The 18,536-nt window shown below is 43.8% G+C and overlaps 1 protein-coding gene across 1 annotated transcript in view; it reads right to left on the bottom strand.

Annotated features, from left to right (window-relative positions):
- Positions 1-12,035: 12,035 nt before the first annotated feature.
- The window catches only part of FOXN4 (forkhead box N4), a 51,924-nt gene continuing 45,423 nt past the window's right edge, over positions 12,036-18,536 (bottom strand). Inside the window, exons 9-10 of the mRNA XM_068271482.1 lie at positions 17,689-18,072; positions 12,036-13,517 (exon numbers count right to left, since the gene is read on the bottom strand). Coding sequence (XP_068127583.1) covers positions 13,267-13,517; positions 17,689-18,072 — 635 coding nt within the window. The 3' untranslated portion in view covers positions 12,036-13,266. The remainder of the gene's footprint in view (positions 13,518-17,688; positions 18,073-18,536) is intronic.

The raw sequence follows: 18,536 nt of genomic DNA, 5'->3' as shown, positions 1-18,536 counted from the left end.
TCACTGTAATTCATGCATGCAGCCAGGATGTGAGTAATGCCAGTATGTGCCAGTCTGAAGGGGTACCTGTACTGGCAGTAACACGCAGCCTGGGAGGGGCCTTTTACTGTAGTGCAGCGGTTAAACCCTCTGACGTATCTAGTGAACATGGGGGGCAGGAAGCAGAAGAGCTTTCATGTAAACATGCTGAAGGCCCACCATGACAGGACCCAGTATGCGCTGCCAGTGTGCAGCCGGTTAGAGCAGGGAGAGGCAGACCCCCTGTTAGACCTGCTGGCTGACGTACGAGATGTGGACGGCGACCTAAACGTCAATCCACAGCTCGCCTCAGCCCAGCAAGAGCAGTTACAGAAGGTGCTGGGCCAGTACCAGCACACCTTCTCCGGTATCCCGGGGCGGACCAGTATGGCGGTGCATGGGGTAGATACAGGTACCCATCCGCCCATCAGGCAATCCGCTTACCGTGTCTCTCCCGAGGTACAGGCGGACATGCAGAAGGAGGTGAGGGAGATGCTGGAGTTAGGGGTGGTTCAAAAGTCCAGTAGTGCCTGGGCAGCCCCTGTTGTCCTGGTCCCCAAGAAGGACCAGACAACTCGGTTCTGCGTAGACTACAGGAAACTGAACGCCATCACCACTACAGACGCCTACCCCATGCCTCGCATTGATGAGCTGCTAGATACACTGGCATCAGCCAGGTACCTATCAATCATGGATCTGAGCCGGGGGTATTGGCAGATACCACTTGCACCTGACGCGAGGCAAAAGTCGGCCTTCATCACCCCTTTCGGCCTCTTCGAGTTCACGATGATGCCCTTTGGGATGAAGAACGCCCCCGCCACGTTTCAGCGGGCCGTGAACGACCTGCTAGAGGGAATGCAAGGGTTCGCTGTAGCGTATCTGGATGACATTGCGGTGTTCAGCCCCACCTGGGAAGAACACCTCAAACACCTGTCCCAGGTACTAGAGAGGCTGGCCATGGCCAATCTGACGGTTAAACCGAGTAAGTGTCAGATTGGCATGACCGAGGTGCAGTACTTAGGTCACCGGGTGGGGGGTAACACCCTGAAACCTGACACGGGAAAGGTGGACGCCATCCTGGCATGGCCTCGACCTATCACGAAAAAGCAGGTCCAGGCGTTCCTGGGGACCGCCGGCTACTATAGGAAATTTGTTCCCGCCTATAGTACACTGGCGAAGCCCCTGACCGATGCCACTAGCAAGAAGCACCCCAAGGTTGTTAGCTGGACCCCCGCTTGCGAGAATGCCTTCCAGGCCTTGAAGCAGGCCCTCGCAAGCGCCCCTGTGCTTCAGGCCCCAGACTTCAGTCGTCGGTTTGTGGTGCAAACCGATGCCTCTGACTACGGTCTCGGCGCAGTCCTCAGCCAGGTGGATGGAAAGGGGGATGAACACCCTATCCTCTACCTGAGCCGGAAGCTCCTGCCCCGAGAGGTAGCCTACTCCACAACTGAAAAGGAGTGCCTGGCGATCGTGTGGGCCCTACAGAAACTGCAGTCGTATCTGTACGGCCGCTCCTTCACGATCGTCACTGATCACAATCCCCTGAGTTGGCTAAACCGTACTGCTGGAACCAACGGCAAGCTCCTACGGTGGAGCCTGTCATTGCAGCAGTACGACTTTACGATCCAACACAAAGCAGGCAGCCGACACCAAAACGCTGATGGGCTGTCGCGGTGTCAGGGGGAACCCGACCCAACAGCGCCAATAGCTGCTACGGAAGGCGTCCTGTTGACACCTCCCTGAGCAGAGCTCGGGAAGGGGGAGGTGTGACGCCGGGCGACGCCCAGTCGTCCGAGGATTCGCGGCCGATTGTCCGATCGCAACCGTGATCGGAAAACTGACATTCTTTATTTTTAAAATAGAAGTTTTTCCTTCCTGCCTTCCCCCCCCCCCCTTTTGCCATGAGGGCTGAATGGGCCTGCGTTAGCATATGGCTAAAGCAACCTGGTTTAGCAAGAAATCCTGTTAAGGCTCCCGGAAAAGCTCTGGTGACACTAATGTGCTAATTGGGCAGAGCTGAAATACCAACAGAGTCTATTCAACAGGGGAAGCTAGCACAGCATGAGGTCTATTGACACCTACATTCCTCCCAGTCTTGACGGCACCGACTAAACTGAGTATGGAATGCATGGTGTTGATAACTTTGTCACATTTCGCAAATACCATCCATGGGAGGAATATGAAAATTACATAATTTTGTTTCCCTAATTCTGGAGAATATGGTGATACTAGACATAGCCAGGTAACCCGAGCAGGGGCTGAGATATGAATAATGGGGTCCCCGTGCGCCCCAAATATTGCAAGTTTGATGTCCTATGAACGTGTATTCTCAGCCCAATCTGAATATGAAATCGGTTTGCATGTGCGACAAAACCCCGGCGGGGTATGAAATTGGACATATTTTGTGGATGGCTGGAAGTTCCTCCCCTGAGAACTCACTGCCTGACACGCCCCTGGGCTGAGCTTGAGACTCCGCCCAGAAATGTCAGTGCTCAAAACTGATTGCATGAGGACCCCCAGCCAATTCCCCCACTTTCCATCATACCGAAAAGACTGCCACTGCTTGGGGAAATAGCAGTGGCCATCTTGCAGGCGGAGCAACGGCCATGTGGTTCGGCCATATTGCGAACTAACTGCAACAAAGGAACTTTGTCTTTTCCCGAACGGACTTTCCACAGAATCATAAGTATTCGTTCTTTTATCCCTTTTTCTTTTATGTACTGTGTTATCACTGTCTCTCATCGTTTAATTGTTCACGATTGTCTGTATATATTAATTATTTATATTGTAACAAATAAAGGCTTTTTAAAAGGTCTTTACCTCTCAGTAAAACCTTCTATTCAGTATACACAGACGAGACCTAAACTTCCGAAGGGACGCTACTGTTTTGATAGATAGATAGGAATTGCACAGTTTTAACCGGTTGTTTGTTTCACAGGTCTATAGCCAGTTAGCAGTTTTCTCTGGGCTGATAGAAAACAGAGATGGTGGCAAATCTACCCCTGGGTTGGAGTAAAAGTGTATTTTCGTAACCTCACAGGCTCCCTACTGCGTCGTGACGCTCAAACTCCGCCAATTCTACGCAGATTGCGTCCATAGCTCTCAATCTGTGTGCTAGAATCGGATCGGACGGTTTTGCGTGTTCACGGCCAGTGGGGCTCTTGTGACACTGGATATGCCTGTTAGCGCCTGCCCTGAACCCTTGCCTGGATGCCGGCTATGCCTGTTCGCTGCCTGCCCTGAACCTTTGCCTTGATACTATATACACCTGTTATTTGCCTGCCATGAACCTTTGCCTGGACTCAGATGATACCTTCCAGACAGAACGATCAGTCTTTTACATTGGAGTGCGAGGAGGTTTCTTTTTGTCCTTTGAGCTACATTAATGAACCTTTGCCTGGTTACCGGATACGCATGATAAATGTCTGCCCTGAACTTTTGCCTGGATCCTTAATAAACCTGTTAGCGGCCTTCACTAAACCCTTGCCTGGATACCAGATATGCCTGTTAGCTTCCTGCCCTGAACCTTTGCTTTGATACTTGATACACCTGCTATTTGCATGCCCTGAACCTTTGCCTGGGTACTGGATATGCCTGATAGCTGTCTGCCCTGAACTTTTGTCTGGATTCCGGATACACCTGTTAGCCCCCTGCCCTGAACCTATGCCTGGATACCAGCTATGCCTTTTAGCCACCTGCCCTGAACCTTTTCCTGGATCCTCAATACACCTGTTAGGCGCCTTCCCTGATCCCCTTGTCTGGATACCGTTCTCTTCCTGCCCTTAACCTTTGCCTTGATACACCTGTTATTTGCCTTCCCTGAACCTTTGCCTAGATACCGGATACGCCTGATAGCTGTCTGCCATGAACTTTTGTCTGGATACTGGACACACCTGTTAGCCCCCTGCCCTGAACCTGTGCCTGAATACCAGATAAGCCTTTTAGCTGCCTGCCCTGAACCTTTGCCTGGATCCTGAATACGCCTGTTAACCGCCTGCCCTGGACCCTTGCCTGGAGACCAGATATGCCTTTTAGCCACCTGCCCTAAACCTTTTCCTGGATCCTGAATACGCCTGTTAAGCGTCTTCCCTGAACTCTTGCCTGGATACCGGATATGCCTGTTAGCTTCCTGCCCTGAACCTTTACCTTGATTTGCCTGTTATTTGCCTGCCCCGAACCTTTGCCTAGATACTGGATACGCCTGATAGCTGTCTGCCATGAACTTTTGTCTGGATGCCGGACACACCTGTTAGCCCTCTGCCCTGAACCTGTGCCTGGATACCGGCTATGCCTTTTAGCCACCTGCCCAGAACCTTTTTCTGGATCCTGAATACACCTGTTAGCCACCTGCCCTGAACCCATGCCTGGATACCGGATATGCCTGTTAGCATCATGCCCTGAACCTTTGCCTCGATACTGGATACTCCTGTTATTTGCCTGCCATTAACCTTTGCCTGGATACCGGATACGCCTGATAGCTGTCTGCCCTGAACATTTGTCTGGAAACAGGATACGCCTGTTAGCCCCCTGCCCTGAACCTTTGCCTGGATACCAGATATGCCTATTAGTTGCCTGCCTTTTCCCATTAAGAACTGACCTCTCCTATCTCCTATTGAAGCCTACTTCCTGGATCTTGAAATACCCTTACTGGGGTCTCACTGTTCTTCTAACTACTGGTCGGAGTTATCATATGTGTGACCTGGTGGGCACTAGGCAGCAAAGTCCTTCAACCCAGTGAGCAGGCTCCAAGATCCAGGAAGTAGACTTCAATAAGAGATAGGAGAGGTAAGTACCGAATAAGGAATGGCAGGCAACTAATAGGCATATCAGGTGAACCTATGCCTGGATACCAGATATGCCTTTTAGCCACCTGCCCTGAACCTTTGCCTGGATCCGGAATACTCCTGTTAGCCGCCTTCCCTGAACCCTTGCCTGGATACTGGATACGCCTGATAGCTGTCTGCCCAGAACTTTTATCTGGAAACCGGACACACCTGTTAGCCCCCTGCCCTGAAACTTTGCCTGGATACCGGATATGCCATTTAGCCGCCTGCCCTGAACCTTTCCCTGGATGCCGGATACACCTGTTAATTGCCTGCCCTGTTCCTTTGCCTGGATACTGGATAAGGCCCCGTTCACACTTGCGGTTCTCTGCCAAACGGACTGGATGACCTGACCGGATCCGGACCGGATCGGAACCGTACGGTTCTGATCCGGATCCGGTCAGGTTGCATCAGGTGTTCATCAGGATGCGATCCGGATCCGTTTGGCAAAAGATAGTAGAAATAAAATAAAAATGTTGGGGTCTGGGAGGTCAGCAGAAGGTGGACCTGTGGAATCAGGCCCTCCGCTGTTTAGCACTCACCTCCACCTCCGACATACTGCCAACATCTCCAGCACGTTTAAAGTCACTGCTGCTCCACTCCAAAATGCTTGCCCATGTGTCCACATCCAAAATCGCTGCTACAATACGCATAGGAAGTGGGGTAGAACATCTGGATTTTATAGCCAGTGTGTTGTGCGCTCTCCGGTTCTCATTGGTTTGTATTGGCCGGATGGTGCAGTCCGGCTCCGCTCCGGATACGTCTGCCGGAGGAGCCGGACCAAAAAATAACGCATGTTGGGTCTTACGCCGGAGTCCGGTCCGGACGAAATGGACGCATGTGAACGGACGCATAGACTTTCATTGTTATGCCGTGCGTCCGTTCCGTCCGTTCCGCATGCGGTCCGGCTCCGGCACGGCGATTCCGGACGGCGACCGCTAATGTGAACCGGGCCTAAGCCTGTTGGCTGCCTGCCCTGAACCCTTGCCTGGATGCCGGCTATGCCTGTTAGCCGCCTGCCCTGAACCTTTACCCTGATACCGGATATGCTTGTTAGCTGCCTGCCCTAAACCCATTGCCTGGATACCGGATATGCCTGGCTCAGTCCACACTTGTCCAGTTGCAGATCGGATCCGTTTCAAATGGATCAGTTTTTCTAAAAACTGATGCAAAACTGATCAGTTTTTCAAAATGTTGTAGCATGTGTTTACAGTCCGTTTAACCACTTCAGGACCTCAGGCTTACAGCCCCCTAGAGACCAGGCCATTTTTCATAAGATATGGCAGTGTAGCTTTGTTAGCATACTCAGCACACAAATTAATTTAACCTCCTTTTAATGTCCTTAATAGGACACTTTGTATGAGGTATCTGATCGTTGCTGCAATTTTTTTTTGTAATTGAAAAAAGGGAGGCTTTTCCCTCCCTCCTGTGCCGTCCTAAATCGCCATAGGACGGCGAACTACAGTGTTCGCTGCCTCTCATAGGCATCAGCCTATGGGAGGCCACACATTCAGAGCCACTCTGAGGGACAGCCGAGTGTCCCCCGTACAGCACTGCAGGAGATAGCAGCGCTGTACAAATGTAAACAAAAGGGAATTATTTCCCCTTTCGGCTTTAAACAGTGCTAGTCGCGATGGTGGCTAGCAGGCTGATCACGAAGCAGAGCTCCGTGAACCAGCAGGGAACAATTGCGCATGTGCGCATGCGTTCCCTGCTAAACTGAAGCTCCCGGACTTGACACCAATCGGCGTTAGGTGGTCCTGTGGATGGTTGTTAGGTAGTTAAACGTATGTCCTTTCTTCATGTGTGTTTCTATTGGATGATGTTGAGCGGAGGAGCAGGCAGTAGGCACTCCGTTTTTGCCTCTGTTTTGTGTGCAAAAGTTCTCTGTGTAGATGGAGATCCGTTTTTGTGTAGCATTTCACTACATTTCCATGTATCCATGGTCCGTGAAAAACCTGCCAATCCGGACTCTCCGGTCAGTTTTTCAAAACCGTTTTTTAAAGTGTGTGAAGACGGCCGCTATTTTAAACATTGGTATCCATGGCTCCGGTTTTGATCTGGGTCAGAAAAACGGAGCCAGGGATACTTTTTTTTAAACAAGTGTGAACCGACCCTAATGGAGAGCTGACCCAGAAGACTGTAATAGGGTCACCACAATTCTTAAAATGGAGGGCAAATTCCATCAATCACTGTGTACAAACAGGTGACATTTTCAGTTGATTGCTTTGGTCCCATGATGTATCTTAGCATCCCTTCCTCCTCCACTCATGAAAAGCACATACAAACTGGATGAGCAGGCACTTTTTGCTGTCTGACTTACACACTGGGATGTCAGACAGACAATCATGAACAATCATTTTGGTGAGCAGAAGCCCTCGGTCTGTACAGGTGGTTTACCTGTAATGAAAAGTAGGAGGTGTATTTTAAAGTGATAGTATACTTAAACAGGGTAAACAAGCCTTAAAATTGGTTTATGAGTAATAATGCACTATACTTGAGTTACTGATTTTAGCCCCATTTTATACTGGCATCTTACTTCCAGTATGTACAATATACTGTATGCTATCACTCTGAGCCTATACTTATTGTTGGTAGCAAGCTAGCTACAGGTAGAAATGTGCTTCTAACACCTTCCCTATGGTTTCTGAAGTCTTCTGTCCCTTTTTTGTCTACACTGCTTATCATCCCTGTGCAGATTGATTCTATCAGCACTTCTGTAAATAGTGACAAGACCTTTTTTTTTTAATTGTAAAGAATGTGACCCAAAATAGAGCTGACATTTTTTAGATTATAAGCTTGCAAGGGCAAGGCTCTCACCCTTTTGTGCCTTGGAGTTTATTCATCCTGTGTCTTGCAATTTGTTATACATTTTATTCATCATGTTACTTTTGTCACTGTAATTACTGTATTGGACTCTATAAGACTCACTTTTTCTCCCCAAAAGTGGGGGAAAAAGTCACTGCGTCTTATAGTCCAAATGGAGGGAGTGCCTAATTTTTGAATGCCTGCCAATATGAACCTCCAACCCTCCGCAATGTCAGGGACTCCCTGTACTGTGACCATGCAGAGGAAGACACAGGGGGACAAACAGAGGACACAGAAACACAAAGGGGAATAGAGGAGGACAAAAGGAGGACAGAGGCAGACACATGGCGGACACAAGGGCGACAAAGGAGTAACAGGGAGACACGAGGGGGCATGAGGTACAAGATGCGCCTTCACCATGGATGCACCAGGTTTAGTATATAATTATATATATATATATATATATATATATATTTATTTATTTATTTTTTCCCCTGGTTTTTATCCTCCAAACCTAGGTGCCTCTTATGGTCAGGAGTGCCTTATAGTCCGAAAAATACGGTACCAATTCTGTATTTTGTACCAATTCTGTATTGTGTATATTGGTGTACACCATTGCCTGTGTTGTTTTGTACCCCATGTTTGTTTCTTACTTTGTACAACGCCACGGAATATGGTGCTTTATAAATCAATAATAAAAATAATAATTTACAGCATTATTGATCAAATCCCCATTTTAAAAAAATCCAACCACACTTATATATAATTACATTGACACAAATGACTTGTAACTAGTATGTAAAGTACTGACATGAAATAAGTAGAAGAAAATACATGAAGTTTGTTCCCACCTGGGAATGGAATCTTTACTAAATTAAACAATTACAATTACAGACACTTAACAAAAATAAACGCTTCATTTACAAATGTCTGTTTAAAATAATAAATATAAATAAATTTACAAATAATACTGCCTAGCACAATATTATTACACATAAAAACATTTATAAAAAGTGTGTACAAAATGTTCTATAATTCTACGACCCTACAATCGAGGCTGAAGAACTGCTGAACTAAGAATTTACAGTGATTTAGACAATGGTACAAAACAGTCAAGTCACAGTAAACAGCAGTAGCCATATTACACACATTGGCTGAGACACTGAACTTAGATCCTTCATTTGACTGATATGGAATTATAAAGTAAGATCATTGTAATGGTAAAACACAGTGTAAAGCCATAATATTTATCAGTGCAGAAAATGACCGACTGAACTTGACAGTCTTGCTTTTTACAACCTTATAACCTGGATAACAGGAAATAAAAGCTCCACACAATGTTAGAGGATATGTGGTAACCCTGTCCACTAATATGGAAGCTGCTATAATATGAAACACATGCTTATGTTGTGGTAGTATACTACTTCAAGTGGGTAGAATTTTTTTTATTTATTAAATTTGATTTTTTTTTTTAAATCTAATCAAGATTTGAAGAAGAATCACTTATTGTACCCCCACTGTATCCTCACAGACCACTGGTCATGCTTTAGTAATTCAAGCAGAATGGGTTTTCATTAGTAGTAAGATGTGCCAGGCCCATAAGGCTGAACACAGGCTTTACTTATAGGGGCATTATAGCGAAAATTATTCTGTTCCATTATCCCCAGCATCAGTTGTTTAATAGGAATAGCATAATTTCCTCTATAGAGATTGTGCTAAAAAAATAGCTCCTAACACCAATTCTGCTCTTGTACACAACTGATCTGCGTCATTACATCAGCTCTTCCTGACAGGGTAGCGATGGGTGCTGGCTTTTATCTGCTCTCTTCTAACTGTTATCAGCCTTCCATGTCTTTGGCACAGCTGATTTATTACTCAGCTCACACACTTTGTTGCTGAAGGCTTCTCATGGCTAGAAAGTAACTAAATAAACAGGGTTATGTTTATTTAGTTACATGTAAGAAGTCTGCAACCACACAGTGTGTGAGCCGAGTAATAAACCAGCTACGTCAGATATACTGAAAACTGACAGTTCCCTGTTGCATTATCTCCCCCCCCCCCCCCCCCCCCTCAGAACAGCAAATATAATCACACAGATCAGCTGTGTAGTAGAATAGAATTGGCGTTAGGAGATATTTTTTAACACATGCTCTATGGAGACAATTATGCTGTCCCTATTAAACAACTGATGCAGGTGATAATGAAACAGCATAATTTTCGACACAGTGCCCCTTTAAATTACGTGACATTTAGTATTATGTAACCTACTCTTTTTCAACCAATATTTTAGTGTTGTAAATATTTTCAAAAATCTATGCAAACACTGAAGCATTTAGTTCTTAGATTACACTTAAACACAAGAACTTGTATATGTCACCAGTTGCCTGGGTTCACACAGTGATGCCCCATTGGTGTGTCCATGTTGTTCTCACAAGCTCTACAACAGTGATAAATCATTGATATGTGCACTTCCTGTTTTGTTTTTCTTGTACTGTACATCTATCTGGAGAGGCATTTTGGGCAAAGTATCAAGTGCACAGGACAACTGGTCTGACATATGACAATACAGTATTGTGAATTTGTTATTTGTAGACTATACAGTATGGGCAGGTCTTGTACCTTTTTAGGACAGGACAATGTACCTCTTTCCTTTCAGTTATAGCAGTACATTTCAAACGACTATCAAATGACTTTTTTTTTTAGCAATTAAAGTGTTTTATTTTTACAATTTGCATTTTTCTTCCCACATTTTGACTAACACAGCACAATCAATTTTCTCTGCTATTAAAGTTCAATTTCTAATAAGAATATTGTTGTTGCTGTTCCTGTTGGCTATAATTCCCGTCACTTCCTGGTCAACTGGCATTCAGTGCATTGCTGTGACTCCTTGATGCAGTTGTAACAGGAAGTACAGGGATAATCCTCACAGGAGACTCAGTGATGACAGCCTGACAAAAAAAATACCTTGCTTCTTTTGGTTTGGTTAAACACCACATCCTGTCTCAGTGCAGCATGGGACAATGACAGATAGTATGGAAAATACCTCCCACAGGGGGCAAATAGAGGTTTTAATCCTTTCTCATTGTATCTAAAGCCAAGATTCTGGGTTTCAGGCTATTCTCTATGATGTGTTCCTCAGTATGATTTAGGAATAGAAATATAAAAATAAAGATACAATCTAATATTAGCATCTGTGGTCTATATGCAGGACAATAGGTAATGGAAATGTCAGTATACCCTGTATTGGCTGTTGGAAATAAAGATATCTGTGCTGACTGGATGCCGGTTTTTGTAGCGTTTTAGGGTGGAGGTGCCTTCCTGAGAAAGCTGTAGGTATTGTTACTGCTTTTGCTTATTGCTAATTGTGCAGGTCTAATAAGCATATACTGTATCTGCAGCCACCTATGGCATTAGAAAACACTAGGGTAAAATACTTTAAAAGCAATTCAAGGAAACAGGTTAAATGCATCTGTAAACTGCTAGTATCATCCAAGAAACAATAAGACTGTGTAAATGAAAACATTCACCTAGTTTGTCTAAAAGTGTTTATATTTTCCTGTTTAAATTTGGTCCCCATAGGTAAGAGATTTCAAATATATGGCCTGCTCATTCACACACGTTATTGTTAGAATAATGGGTGGAGACCAAGGCCACTTTAAAGAGAACGTGCAATCATTTTTTTCTTTATTTACTGATGAAAATATTACATACTATAAATTATAAAGTGGTGTTATTTAGAGCTCTAGCTACTGGTCTGAAGCTCCATACACACACGAGACTTTCTTTGCCAGAAATCACCATGGATCATTTTGAGTGACCGTCTACTATAATGGAGTCTCCTCTTCACCGATCATCTGTCTTGAAAAACTGCAGACCAACTGCTGTTCTGTTTTTTTTCTGCATTGTTTGTAGCCTCCTCCCACGTCTCCTTTCCATAGGACATTACAAGTTACTCAAAAGAGACATGAGCATGCCTGTACAGTGATCACTGGCAAACTGTCACCTACAATGATCACAATAATGTTTTCAATGACAATAATCCTGTGTGTACAAGCTTAATAGAATACTGTAGGGGGGGGGGGGGGTTTGAGGGAAAATGAGTTGAACTTACCCAGGGCTCCTAATGGTCCCCCGCAGACATCCTGTGCCCGCACAGCGACTCACCGATGCTCTGGCCCCGCCTCTGGTTTTCTTCTGGAATTTCAGACTTTAAAGTCTGAAAACCACTGCGCCCACGTTACCGTGTCCTCGCTCCCGCTGATTTCACCAAGAGCGTACTACGCAGACACAGACCATAATACGCAATCCTGGTGATGTCAGTGGGAGCGAGGACACAGCAACGCAGGCACAGTGGTTTTCAGACTTTAAAGTCTAAAATTCCAGAAGTGAACCGGAGGCAGGGCCGGTGCATCGGTGAGTGGCTGCACGGGCACAGGATGTCTGCGGGGGACCATTAGGAGCCCAGGGTAAGTTCAACTCATTTTCCCCCGACCCCCCTACAGTAGTCCTTTAACTGGAAAACTTTGTAAGTACAAGACTTACAAAAGGAAACACATAAAACTAGTGAGCTAGTGATCTGTCACCAAGTCTGGGGACTTTGCTCTTCTAACGCTAAAGACTTGTTATAATAAACCAATATTTTCTTATGCTTATAAACCTTTACCAATGTGGACCTTTAAAAAGATTTTAGATGTTTCTAATAAAAAATTACTATGCACAATAAATAAAAGCAGAACGTTAGTAAAACACTATAGATTCTCCTTATGTAAATATAGCATTGTACAGCAATGTTTAAATTAATAAAAGTCCTCAACAACTCAGTTTTAATGCCCCATGACTTAGCTAAAAATGAAAAATCAGACCTTTGTGTAAATACCTGATGAGAAAAATAATCTGTTCCTAAATACCACAGAAGCGATACCGGTAAAAGAGGAGACTATAGAGTTACATTAGAATGAATGCCCTTTCACAAAGCACAGAAGGCTTCCAGTGAAATACAAGTAAATGGCTGCTCCATTTTTGTAGAAAGAGGCATGAGGTCCCCCATTTCCAGACTCTGCTGTTTTGTGTTGTTTTTTTCTTTCTCTTAACCTGTAGGTGCAGGGCAGTCACATTTCATCCCCAATGGGTGGTAACTCAACTAAAAGCATATGAAACAACAACAATAAATATAATCCTCTATCCTCAGGTAAGGTGGAGCGACTGCTCTGTAACATGTTCTATTGGCTCTTACAGCAAACACATTTTTAGAACATAAGTTTTAGTGCTAATGAAGTCACAGTTCATGCGTTCAGTTGGCAACATGTAACCATATTGAGTTCAGTGCAGGTTGAATCTTCATATCTGAAGACTGGATGGCCACTGTTATTGGGATTTTTCACAGGTCACCAAAAACTAATCAGAAGAATGACTCTGGTTGTATTTACTTCCTTGACAGATGCTAAACTACTTGTCACGCTGAATGGTACAGAAGTGGTCAGTACATTACATATATTGATAAATTGTACACTACTGACTGAAAAACACCAAACCAGATGAAGGCAGCTCTTTAACTTGTTCATCTTCTCCTTCTGCTTCTAGTGCTTTTGTTTCTGGTGCCTGTATCATCCCAGCAGACCTACAGCAAAGCAATAGGTTTATTGCCTGGTCCTGCTACACACTGGGAGGCGGTCACATTGTCCAAATTTGCATACGTTGTATACAGGCTGGTGACTTGAAAGTCTGTGAAGGAGTGGTCACTGCTACTAGACACTGGTGTCAAACCAATGGTGCCCAAATCACAGTCTGATAGCTGGATAGGGGAGTTGCTGAATGCTGCTAGGGTGTCCAAGTTGAAACTCTCATCCTTCATGTCCTCCCATATATTACCTTCAAAACAAAAAGATAGAATTTTATTAGCACTCCAGTGAACAACTGTAAATAGCGGTGCAGTTTCTACTCATGCAGATTATCAATCAGGCGTCTCTATGGCATACTGCTAAAAGGAATAGATTTTGCTCAAAGGCAACCTGTGATGGGAGATATAGGCAGGTTGCCATTGGTGCTCCAGTTTTAGAAATGCCACTTCCCTGGCCGACATACTGATCTTGGCCTCAGTACTTTCTGAGCAACTGATATAAAACTAGCATGCAGCCATTAAAGGCAGGATATGTAATGTACACACTACTTTTCTGCTAATATCTCAGGCGTTTTAAAGGTACAGGATGAGTAAAGCCTCCCATATACCATTATATTTCTAGTCAAGTAACTGATTGATATCTCCCAGATAGTTTAGCTTTATTACCACCTCTCCACAACTAGATATTCTATCACAGTGATGGCTAACCTTGGCACTCCATCTGTGACAAAACTACAAATCCCATCTTGCCTCTGCTTCCCCAAGTTATGCTTAGAGCTGTCAGAGTATTGCAATGCCTCATGGGACTTGTAGCTCCACCACAGCTGGAGTGCCAAGGTTAGCCATCAATGCTCTATCAGATTTCACCAGAAATCCTATTGAATATCAAATGGAATTTTGACACTGCAAGCTTTGTGTGATTTGCTTCAGTACAAGTTAGCCAGTTATCATTATACATGGAAAATAAGCATGTGATAAATACAGCAGTGGTATAAATATGAACCAGCACAGTATAGTTTATTTTGAAGCATAGATTGTTAATGCGCAGATCAATTACTTTATTGTTCAAGGATAACAGCAATGTCAGGGAATATACAGTAGTACAAACTCTGGATATCCAGCAGAAAAAATGTATACTATGTACATAGCGTTACAGTCATCAATAGATGTTTCTTTAACCACTTACTTCTAAATGGACCTGTCTTTAAATATCTTATTTGTGCACTAATTAGTGCAAATAGGAAGTTTTATAAACAACCATTTTGCTGACATGCTTGCGCACTCACGCACCCATTTTAACTCCCTCAATGGAGGGGCGTGAAGTGGATAAGGTAAACAAACATTCAAGTGTATCCATGAACCCTTTGTGTCTGATGCATATAGGGCTGGTAAATTTGCCGTGTGCACTGGCAATGTGTTGCAATTTTACTGGTACTAAAGCCCGTGCAATGCACATTACTGGGATAACACATGCATTCCTATGGTAAGCTCTGCATACAGCGCGTTGGGCTACTGGCGTTAGTACCAGAAAAACTGCAGCGTGCAAAGAGCTATTTACCGGCCTTTCATTCACCAGGCTGGTAAAATATGCTGCATTTCTGGAGCACTGGCAGTAAGCTGGTTGGTCAGTCTAGTTAAAGTTGGCCATAAACTATTCAATTTGCACTTGATTTTGATTGATATTACACTCATTAGAACAATCAATTATATTATGACTGACCAACACTACAGATCAACCTATCAATTGATATTAGCCCTTAATGTTAAACAGAAGTGTGATTTATCAATCGTCATGTCAACAGCAAATGTTTAAATCCACTTCAGTTTATGATCGATTAGATGTTTGGTCTAATCTAATGTCTAATTGGGCAAAAAAACAAACTGTACAGTATATGGCTACCTTTACTTTGCTTAGGGTGGGGGATCCCCATGTTTAATGTGATCTGTGAGCCACAACTACTGTACACCTACTGTACTACTTTCTAATGTTTTTGCATGAAACCTGCTAGATGCAAGTGGTAGATATGTCATTTTTATTGGATTAAAAATGTATTAAAAATATAAAACATCTGTTTAAGTGCTGATCATATTACAGTTAATATAAAATATTAGCATTACAGCATAACAGTACTCCAGAAAGATGACTGGTGAATACATTGAGCTACAGCTAGGTTAGTTGGTTGAATTACAGCATGATGCAGTCATTATTTTACTTCTTGCTTATCAGACTTTTTAAGTTGGTTTTAGGGCTTTTTTCCACTTTGGCTATCATTCATAAAGCATTCCCTCTTGCGAAATGCTGAAAACAGCTGACTTTACCGAGCACATAGCAAAATGTCTATTCATAAAGGCTGTTTCAGCACGAAAAGCTGACATTCCCGAGCAGAATAAATTACCGCCTTGTGTGGTGATTATCTTAACAAATGTTACTAAATGTCAATTCATAAAGATTAGAGCAAGCGGTATGAGGACGGGGAATACCGCTCCCTTGGAAGTAGCGCTAAGCATTCGGAATACATTTAAGTCAATGGAGACAGACCTCCCAAGCAGCAGCAGTGAGAGCAGCGCACGGAGGGACTCAAGTAGCTTCTCCTGTTACGCCAGCCTACCGACAGCCTAGTTCGGGAAAATACCGCACTGCTATCGGAATTGTAAACATTTTTTAGGAATGAGCACACAGAAGTCTAAAATACCGAATGCAGTGTTTTCCCGCACTGATTTTCTTTACCGAACACACTTTTATGAATGATAGCCTATGAAGCGCAATCGTGCTGCAATGCGATCGTGGTTCAAACTAATTTCCACTAAAGCAATTTCGCTACTATACTCAGTATAGGGGCTCAAATGCATCCGAAACGCGGCAAAATGGCAAAGCAATCGGATCACACTAATGGAAATGGCCACTGCCGTTTCCATTACTTTTACTGTGCCCTGTGTTTTGCAATCCGTTAGCGATCGGAATCAGATTGTAAAATGCAGGGTAGTAGAAAAGGGCCCATAAGGTTACAATAAACTTAGAGGTGGCCACCTGATTTGACCATCAGATAGATCCCTGTCAGATCAATCTGATAGGGATCAATCTGATCGGTGCCACACGCTAGGAACAGATTTTTAATAGATTTCAGTAAAAAAAATCTATCAGACCGCAGCGTTGCTCTGACCGATCCAGTGCAATGCTATGGGTTGTCAATTTGCCACCGCTCTCAACCCACTGCCAATCTATATCTTCCGTCCAGAGCGATCAACTAATTTGTTCAGTTTCAGCCAAAAATCAATCGAATAATCGATCGGGCCAACCCACTGCATCGATTTCTAGTAGATTCAATCAGAGTGATCGAATCAGCCAAGAATCGCTGGGAAATATTGTTAAGTGTATGGCCTCCTTTAGTTGAACTAGAATGAATCACATAGCAGACTCCTACATGGGATCTCTGTCTAGTACAGGCATGGGCAAACTCGGCCCTCAAGCTGTTACGGAACTACAAGTCCCACAATGCATTGCAGGAGTCTGACTCAGTCACAGTCATGACTCAAAAGGCAAATGCATTGTGGGACTTGTAGTTCCGTAAAAGCTGGAGGGCCGAGTTTGCCCGTGCCTGGTCTAGTAGCATAAAGGAGCTTTGCCTGCTGTATGTCACCGTTTTTTATCTCAGCACAATAATACATGAGTTGAAAATTTTAATTTATGCTTGTCCATTCATATAACTGCGCTTTGAATGCAAAATTGGCAGAGAAAAAGGAAGATGAGAATCTAACTGTTGCCTGGAAAGATATACAAGAAGTCCACTTCAATAGGGCATTCATTTTGCACTGATCTGACATCAACTGACTTAAAGGGAATCTGAAGTGAAAATAAACTTATGATATAATGAATTGTATGTGTAGTATAGCTAAGAAATATAACATTAGTAGCAAAGGTATGAGTCTCCTATTGTTTCCAGTACAGAAAGGGTTAAGAAACGTTAGTTGTTATCTATGCAAAATAACTACTCTGAGCGCTCCCATCTTTACAGTGTTATTTTCTGAAGCACTAATACATCAAATAAACAGTGAAAGACAACTTCAGATAAGATTTTACTGCAGAGACGTTCAAAGGGTCATTAGTTCTGCTCCATAGTTTAAAACTTCGGCTGTAGTTTGTAAACTGCAAATATTAGAATATGATGCAGTGTTATAAAAAAACTATATAACTGAAAATAAAAATATAAGACTCCTTTCTTTGCTACTAATGTTCTATTAACTATCTGTACTACACATACAATTAATTATATCATACGTTGTTTTTTTTTTTGCTTCATTGTCACTTTACACCTAACAGTTTTGCATACCTTATTGGCATTGCACATTATCGTTACGTATAGCACTGCTTTATTGAATAAACAGTATGATAGTTTTATATCATTGCTGCCCTTACAAACATACCTTGTAAAGCGAAATCCATGATACTGGGATCAATTGAATCCACCTCTGTGTGCATGTCTGAGGTAAAGCTGAGGAAGTCGGATGACCCCCTGCCTATTATATGCTGGTGCAGTGGGCTCTGTGTCATGTCTGGTACCACATGGAGTGGAGGGCTTTGGGCTGGCGCTGGGGAGTGTGATGCTATTCTTGCTTGTGTCTGGATTTGATGATGTAACGGTATGGACTGTAAAGATAACGTCATGACTGGCTGTGGTTGCATCTGAGGATTAGGCACTCTTCCTGGAATATTCCCAATATTTGTCATTGCTGGTGATTCTGGTCCTGTCAGCTTGCTTGGGGCCTTACAGTTTTCAGGTCTGTCCATGATCAGTTTATCCAGCTCATCTACAAAAAACAAATAAGGGTGACAAACTGTTAAGATTTTCATATCCATGGGAGTGTGACCAGACATGCAAGCATAATCTCAACATCTTGAAAAAATGGTTCTGTCATTTGTGACATAGTATTTATTTGGCTCTGCCATGCACACGTTTATCCTCATCATTGTATATGTTAAAACTCATTACCCCCTGTAGACTTGGAGGACGACTGCTTATGATGTCACTTGTTTACACCTTTGATGTGCGTTCTTGCAAGCACAGAAGTGCAAACCCGCTGAGGGGTCGGCGAGCCTTACGGGTGGCCAGAGGGAAACCGGGGAGCATCGGAGTAAGAATCCCCAGGTAAGTAAAGACTGATTTAACCACTTGAGGACCTAGGGCTTTCTACCCCTTAAGGACCGGCCACTTTTTTTCCATTCAGACCACTGCAGCTTTCACGGTTTATTGCTCGCTCATACAACCTACCAC

This window comes from Hyperolius riggenbachi, chromosome 1 (assembly GCF_040937935.1).
Source record: "Hyperolius riggenbachi isolate aHypRig1 chromosome 1, aHypRig1.pri, whole genome shotgun sequence".
In the NCBI taxonomy this organism is placed as follows: Eukaryota; Metazoa; Chordata; class Amphibia; order Anura; family Hyperoliidae; genus Hyperolius; species Hyperolius riggenbachi.
The sequence above is the reverse complement of the archived record's forward strand: the minus strand, read 5'-3'. Positions and strand labels throughout refer to the sequence as shown.